The sequence below is a fragment of the Trichechus manatus genome, unplaced genomic scaffold (genome assembly GCF_000243295.1).
Source record: "Trichechus manatus latirostris isolate Lorelei unplaced genomic scaffold, TriManLat1.0 scaffold00039, whole genome shotgun sequence".
NCBI lineage: Eukaryota > Metazoa > Chordata > Mammalia > Sirenia > Trichechidae > Trichechus > Trichechus manatus.
The window spans coordinates 17,887,886-17,895,732 of NW_004443975.1; the positions used below are offsets into that span (position 1 = coordinate 17,887,886).

At 47.3% G+C, this 7,847-nt stretch overlaps 1 protein-coding gene across 2 annotated transcripts in view; it reads right to left on the reverse strand.

The window, feature by feature from the left end:
• TGFB2 (transforming growth factor beta 2) overlaps nt 1-7,480 on the reverse strand; it is a 108,067-nt gene extending 100,587 nt beyond the window's left edge. The window contains exon 1 of one of the 2 annotated variants that reach the window (XM_004375929.1): nt 6,670-7,480. In XM_004375929.1, the coding sequence (XP_004375986.1) occupies nt 6,670-7,015 (346 nt within the window). In that variant the 5' untranslated portion in view covers nt 7,016-7,480. The remainder of the gene's footprint in view (nt 1-6,669) is intronic. The other variant, XM_004375930.1, reaches the window with a different exon arrangement.
• Between the last annotated feature and the right edge of the window lie 367 nt (nt 7,481-7,847).

The window sequence follows — 7,847 nt, forward strand, 5'->3', positions numbered from 1 at the left end:
TGCTGCTGTTGCTGTTGCTGCTGCTGTTGCTGTTGTTGCTGCTGTTGCTGTTGCTGCTGTTGTTGCTGCTGTTGCTGTTGCTGCTGTTGTTGCTGTTGTTGTTGTTGCTGCTGTTGTTGCTGCTGTTGTTGCTGTTTTGCTGCTGTTGCTGTTGTTGCTGTTGTTAGCGGCCGTCAAGTCAGCCCCCAACTCACGGCAACCCCATGTGTCACACAGTACCATGCATTACAGAGTAGAATAGCCCCATAGGATTTTCTTGGCTATAATCTTCATGGAAGCAGTTTACCAGGTCTTTCTTCCTCGGAGCTGCCAGGAGGGTCCAAACCACCAGTCTTTAGGCTAACACCCGATGACAAACCGCTTGTGCCGACCAAGATCCTCATATGAGGACTAGACAGTGACCAACACTGTGGGTTACCAGTCCTGCCATTCTGTCCCAAGCCCCGCCCCCATCACTGCCCGCAAGTGGCAGAGGCCACCTAAGGAACAATCTGAATGGCAGGAGAAATGCGTCCACTGGGCGGAACTTCCAAAGAAAAGAAGGAGGTGGAGGTCCTAAGACACCCCAGGCTAGCTGAAGTGGTTCTGAGGGCACCACCGGACAGCTGCTACCTCCGATGAGCTAGCAGAGTATCGGTGTGGACAGGATGTGTGAGCATTTAACCACCTTACATGCAGATGTCCCACAAGAGTGAAGAACAAGAAGGCAAGTCGGAGACTGAGGGAAAGGTCAAGAGGGCGTTTTATGTCAGATCCAGCCCACCAAGCCAACCAGGAAGTAAGCTGGTGGTAATAGTCGAGAAGTAAAATACCCACTTCTGGAAATCAGAGGCTGGAATAGTAACAAAAACAACCCCCATCCCCACCCCCCCAAAAAACCAAACCAATTGCCTTGGAATCAATTCCAACTCCTGGCAACCCCATGCATGTCAGGGTAGAGCTGCCCTCCACGGGGTTTTCGGTGGCTGTGATCTTTTAGAGGCAGCTCGCCAGGTCTTTCTTTTGAGGAGCCTCTGGGTAGATTAGAACCACCAACCTTTCAGTTAGCACCTGAGTGCTTAACCATTGGCACCACCCAGGGACTCCCACAAAACCAGCGACCACCACCTAAACCAGCTCGTGGCTGTAGGCATGATGCACACTTCTTGTAGAGATGGTGTAGGCCAACTGTTCAGACTAACCAAACCTGCGAAATAATTCCTAACATATTATTAAATTAAAAATAAAACACCTGGAGGACGTTGAATTCCTAGGCTAAAAACTGTCCTTGTTAAAACATATATATATATAAAAACAAAAGCACACCATATGGTTTCAAAATGACAATGGAACATTTGTTTATCTCCGCCAGAGCCACATTTCAGCAAACTGTTCTGAGTGCTCACTTGCAATCTGCAACATGGAACACGCCCTTCAGCGGAAGGGCCGCATACGGAGAGCAAGCACATCTGGCAAATCCAAATCCTCTCTCCAGGATCCCATCAGTACCGGAAATACTACATCAAGAGAGCTGAAAGGGCTGTTTTCAGAGCTCTTCAATGCAGTCTCTTCGCTTGCTGCCCACCTCACTGCAGAGTATAACATGTGTCGGGGGCAGGGGGTGCTGGTGGGGCGGGAGGAGGCTGACCTCATGGCACTTGACCGTCAGCTGGCCTGCCTGCACGCCCTCCCGACGGCCAGGCTCCCCCACATGGCCGCTCCACTGTATTTCCCTAACCCTGTAGAAGTGCAGCTTTGGTGTGTTGTAATCTCTGGGCAAAGGCCTGGGAGTCAGTGACCTCCTGGGTTCTAACCCAGATTCGATGTGGGATCAACAGTGATTCATGAGCCCTTTTTCATATCCCTTTTTCCGCTAGGAAAAATGATCTGTCATTCTTTAGTATCTTTATATCAAAGAAGCTGCGACTAGGTTACATCAGCATCTTTTTTCCAAGGAGTCGTAAATCAAAAGATGCAGCTCCTTGAGGGGACCACAGGGGTCGCTGTGGAGGCTCTGAGGCTCCCCCATTCCCTCTGAGAGATCAACTGGTCACCACCTGCCTCGGCGCTTTGCAAAGCCCAGCCTCCTTCCGCGGGGCTTGGAGCAGGCTGGCTGCCCTTGGCAGCAAACACTGCCCAACTGCTTCACTTATAAACAGTGCATTTCCCTCAGGGTTGTTTTTAGTCTTTGAAAAGTAGAAGAAAGAAAAGAGGAAATCCTGAAAGGGGGAGAATGTGGCCTAATTTAAATGTAACCACAATTAGCCACTAGTGTTAGTACAGGCAATGATGCAATAAGAATGGGGGAATTAAAGCTTGATCTGTGTGTATTAACAATCACTCAGGAAGTTAAAGGGTTCAGTGCTGTTTGTCTGCTGAGATATCTCACACACACACACGCACACACGCACACACGCACACATGCACACACGCACACAAGAACCCAGAGAAAGAATATTAAAACATAGAATTCCTGAACATAAACCAAAAATGCTACTTATGTCCTAGCAATTGCTGATGCATATTTTCCTTCATCGGGCAACTGGCCAGTAGACCAGCCACTTATATACAGAAAGTCATATTCCTGAACAGAATGCCAAGTCACACTCCTCAGAGCCATGGTGTTACTCGTATTGCCCCGCAGCCCGCAATTTCACTTGGAAAATCACGGTGGAGATAGAAAACAAGATTGCTTGATAGTGAATGTTTGACATTCTTGTGAAACTATTACCAAGGAAACCTCATTGTGATTCTGCAGGCTGTGTATTTCAGTTTATCTCATTCCATAGGACAGAATAAACCAACGTGGTTAGTTATTTTCTTCGTTTGCCTGGCTTGGAGATTCCACTCTTCATTAACACGAGCTGCTTATTTTCCTTGCAGTGAAAACCCACGATAACTCCTCACTTCTTTTCCCCTTGTTCTGAGTAACACCACCCTGGCGCTGACCGGGGCTGCTAGTGGGCGGGCCCACGTTACTTAGGCTAAATGAATGGCAGATTTTGATGCCTCCCAGGTAGGTGCTTTCAGGTCACAAAAATAAAGTATATATGATAAAAATGGTCTAATTTATACTCTCACTCACTTAAGATAACTATTTCTGATCATCCCCCTGTTCCAGGCTCTTTTTTCAATGTCCTTTGATCATAAAGATATTTTAAAGTTATTACTTTTAAAATGGTACAACTAGCAGAACTCAACAACCCAAAACAAATACCAGGACTACTAAGGCTTCTCAGTGTGGGCACTACTGATGTTTTGGGCCAGATGATTCTTTTTCTTTAGTGGGGCCAGGGGGCTGTCTGTGCATTATAGGATGGGTAACAGCATCTCTGGCCTCTACTTGCTTAATGCCAACAGCACCCCTCCACCCCAAGTCAGGACAAAGAAACATGTCTTCAGACATTGTCAAATGCCCCCCCTCCCAGGGGAAGGGGCAAAATAAAAAGAAAACAAAGTTTTTCTCTCTTCCTTTTTTTTGATTGTTCAAGCAACCACAGATCTTAATTGTCAATTACTTCGATTCTTACTGTACTTAATGTAATCACTCTTTCTAAAAAAATTCTAAAGGCTTGTGCAGAGTCTTTTGAATAGATGTGCCTTGAACTTCAAGTGGATTGTCAAAAGGACTAGAAGTCCACTAATCCCCACTGGGCAAACTGTCGGTAAACCTTAGCATAACCCCACTTTGAGCCTTAAACTAACAGCACGTGAAAAGATCAATATGAATAAATGCAAAACTAATCAGACTCCTTCTTTAAATGTTGACACAGTATCATTTATATCCCATAAATACCTTCTTGACTAAAATTCATCCCAGGAGATTGGCAAATGGCCAGTTCTATTCGTATTTACTGTATTTATATAGTACACTTGGCCAAGGATAATATTTAAGACAAAATATACCTTAGGACAGATACAATATCTCTTATATTTTTACTTTTAAATCTCCACATTGCTAAAAATATTCAGTCTGAACGTCATAAAATGCCCTACAAAGGGCTGTCAGCAATCTCTAGTGATATAGAGCTCATTGAATATAATTAGAGCATATTTGTAATACTTGAGCTGAAGTCACTCCCCGAACGCTAATAACTTGGTGGTAAAAAATGAACCAGCGATCTTTCCCATGGCTTCATCTCTGGGGCTTAAGACCCTCGGCGAATTCGCTGCAAGAAACGGCAGGCACACTCCCTCCCCGCAGCCACTTCAGTACCGGCAGAGTTCAAAGTCAGGCAGTAAAGTCCTGAAGAGGGAAGGGTGCTCCCTAAGTCACTGCTGTACTTTCAATTTGCTCTTTAAAAATATGGTGGAGTGATTTCTTCGTTTCTTCCTGTTTTTGGAAGGGATCACTATATTCCAGTGTAACTAGAAAGTGCTGGAAAATCAGTTAACCTACTTTCTATAAAATTATCCACAGCCCTTGCACAGTAGAATCAAATCTGTTATTAATATGGCTTTCTCTCCTAAACTTCCAATGCACACTCTAAGGAGCCCGTATTCTTTGTATCAAAACTGATAATATACATACTTATATTTTTTATACTGGACTTAAACAGAGTTTTTCTTTTATGTGGGGGCTTGGGGTGGATGGAGAGGATCTTAAACGCCATACTTTGAAGTCCTCCTAAGAATCCGAGAATTTTTCTAATTTGGTGATGACCATGACCCTAGGGTTGGATCATCTCAGCTCCTTGGACTGAAACGTGCCTCAGAGAACAAAGAATGAATGCTCTCTTTGGGAACTCGCTCTCTCCACACTATATAATGATGAGGTCAGGTCTCCTCTCTCTGTTATAAAAACACTGGCCGTTCATTCGAGCTTTGGCCAGTAAACACGGAAGGGATAAGTTGTTCAGGTTTCCCATAACACACTTGCCTATCTGCCCGAATACCAGCAGAACCGATACACGTGCTAGAGAAAGCGAACTGACTCAACTCCTTGCTCGTTCTCAATGGTTCTGGACTAATTTCAATGAACTTTCTTTCCTAATATCTCTTTGGCTCCACCCCAAGTAGAAAGCCTTACTTCCCCAGGGGGAATAACTAGGGTGGAGTGTATTTATCACCGCTGTTTTGGATGGTGCCATAATTACAATAATAAAATTGCCCTGCTTGCCAGCATCTCCTATATCTGCTCTGCTATTGAACAATAAGAGAAGCTGCAGCAAAAAGAAAGGTAGCCAGGAAGACTGGAGTTTAGACACATCGGCTGACATTCTGAGACCATCAAGTACAAGACATGGCAAGTCACAGAGTTACAACTTGTCAAACTAAAAATAAATATTAAAAAAGAAAAGCACCACCCTGCAATTAGAACCTCTAGGATAAAATTACCAAGATGGCTGTATTATCTATTTAGGCGAGACACAGAGACTGCAAATGCAGCCAACAAGTATATAGGGCATGGGAAGGGGAGGAGAGAAATGGCAACCAATGAAAAGTGTGGGGCTCGGGATGTGGAATACAGAGATGGGGAAGCTGTCCCCCCCCCTTTTCTTTTTCTTCTTCCTGGTGTTTAACCCTCTCAGGTATCACTAAATGCTTCTTCTTCTTTTTTAAGGATTTTGAGATAATTCCAAACCTACTACCCACTTCCCTTCTCCCCCAAAGAACTCTACAATAAATCATTTCACTTCCATTGCTACTGTATGCCAGCTGGTTTTGCGGACTCTGCCCTCAGAGAAGCTGGTAACAGAGCTGCATCCTATACTCTGGGAGTGAGGGATGCAACAACGGAGCCACAGGAAGCCAGGGGAAGGGCAGGGAGCCCTCGGCTCAGGACTGAAACAGATAAAGGATCCACCCTAAGAAAAGTTATCTGCTAAGCTGTAATCAAAATGGTACTGTCAAAGGCGATCTTAAGAAGGCAGGTCTGAGTGGACTCTAAAAAGAAAAACGTGAAGTTGAAAGGAAAAAAAAAACCTTTTATACACAGGCAGAAACGAAGCTGTCCTTTCTACCACCCCAGGTGAAGAAGGCAAAGGGGGAAGTGGTTGCAAGAACTGGCCTTTGGGGAATGTAAACACCTACCAATGGCAACAGATGAATCAAGGGTTCAGGGTGTCAAGGTGGGTTTTCCCGAGGGGGTCTCCTTAACCGGGTTTTGTCTTGACGATATTGACATTTTTAGGGGAGTTTTTGGACAAGAGCGAAGGTTTAGGGGTACGAGGTAGGGGGGTCGACATGGAAAAGGGGGGCCTTGGGAGAGCTACTTTTTTTTTAACCCTTCCTGCACCGGTTTTGAGCCACTTTTTTTAACCCTTCGTGCACCAGTTCAGCGGGCTCCACGCCAGTTTGCGCAAAGAAAACAAATCCACGAAGATTTCCCAGTTTAACTCTGCCCCAGGGACCGCCTCGAGTTTGACGGAGGAGGGCTGACTCCTCGCTGGTGGCCGAGTCAAGAATACCGGAGGAAGAGAAAAAAGAGAGAGAGAGAGAATGACGCCTTCTTACCGAGGCGTTGAGGGGTAGGGAGGATGGAGAAAATAAAGTAGAAAGTTCAAGTTTTGAAGCCTAATGTTCTCAAACGCACAGCTGGAAAGGAGGTGGCTGGGAAGAAGGACTGGAGAAGGGGACGAGCGCCAACGGGGACCCGGAGAGGGAAGGGCGATCCCCAGAGTGGCTGCGGTTTTGAGAGCCCGGGGCAGAGCCATACCTCCGGGGATGGAAGCAAAAGAGAGCACTTACTTTCGGAGGGGAAGAAGGGCGGCATGTCGATTTTGTAAACCTCCTTGGCGTAGTACTCCTCGTCGCTCCTCTCGCGCTCGCAGGCGGCAGCTCGCCGGCTCGCTTTCTCCTGGAGCAAGTCCCTGGTGCTGTTGTAGATGGAAATCACCTCAGGGGGGACTTCGTCGGGCTCCGGATAGTCTTCTGGGGGGCTGGTGAGCTTCAGCTTGCTGAGGATCTGCCCGCGGATCGCCTCGATCCTCTTGCGCATAAACTGGTCCATATCGAGCGTGCTGCAGGTAGACAGGCTCAGCGCCACCGTGACCAGATGCAGCACCAGAAAAGCGCTCAGCACACAGTAGTGCATTTTTGCAAAAAAGGTGGAAAACGTAAAAACAAAAAAAAAAAAAAAATTAAAAAGAAAGTGACAATTCTCAAAGTATAGATCAGGTAGAGTTTTTTTTTTTAATGCGAAACTTTTGCCATCAATTGAGAGTCGATTCTCAATAGAAAAATATCTCTTGCTTGAATTCCTTAAAAAAAAAAAAGAAAGAAAGAAAGAAAATGCGAATCGTTCCCCAAGTGTAAATATTAGTACTGGATGGGCAGGGGGAAACTGACTTTTGGGAGTAAGAAAAAGTTTTCTTGGAGTAACAAGCGGGAGGAAAAAAGAGATGGGGCTATGCAGCAGCAGGAATAAATTTAAGAGAAGGAAACGGAGTTCACTGTGTCAGTCTCCGTGCGGAGTGGCGGATCTGAACTCGGCTCCTCCGGCCAAAAGGGAAGAGATGAAAAGGTCCCGGGGCTGGCAGCCGGCGAGCTGACGGGAGGGCGCCGGCAGGGCTGGGACGGGGGCCGCGGATGCTGGCCGGGGCTGTAATTTATGTATTTAGAGAAGGAGCGGTTCGGCCCAGCCTTCCACTGCGGCGCTGAGAGCAGGAGCAGCAGCTCGGGAGCGGAGGAGCGCACGTGTGTGTGTGTGCGTGTGTGTGTGTGTGCGTGGGAGCGCGCGCGCGTGTGCGCGCGCTGGGGGCGAGCCCGGCACGCCGCGGTGAGGCGGTTGCGCTCCGCGCGGCGCTCGGGACTCGGTCGGCTCCTGCAGGGACCGCAGAGGCCGCAAAGGCCGCGAGGATCTTGCTCCCGGAGCCGCGCTGTGGCCTGCGCCCCGGCCGGCGCGCAGCGACCCGCCTGGCTGCTCC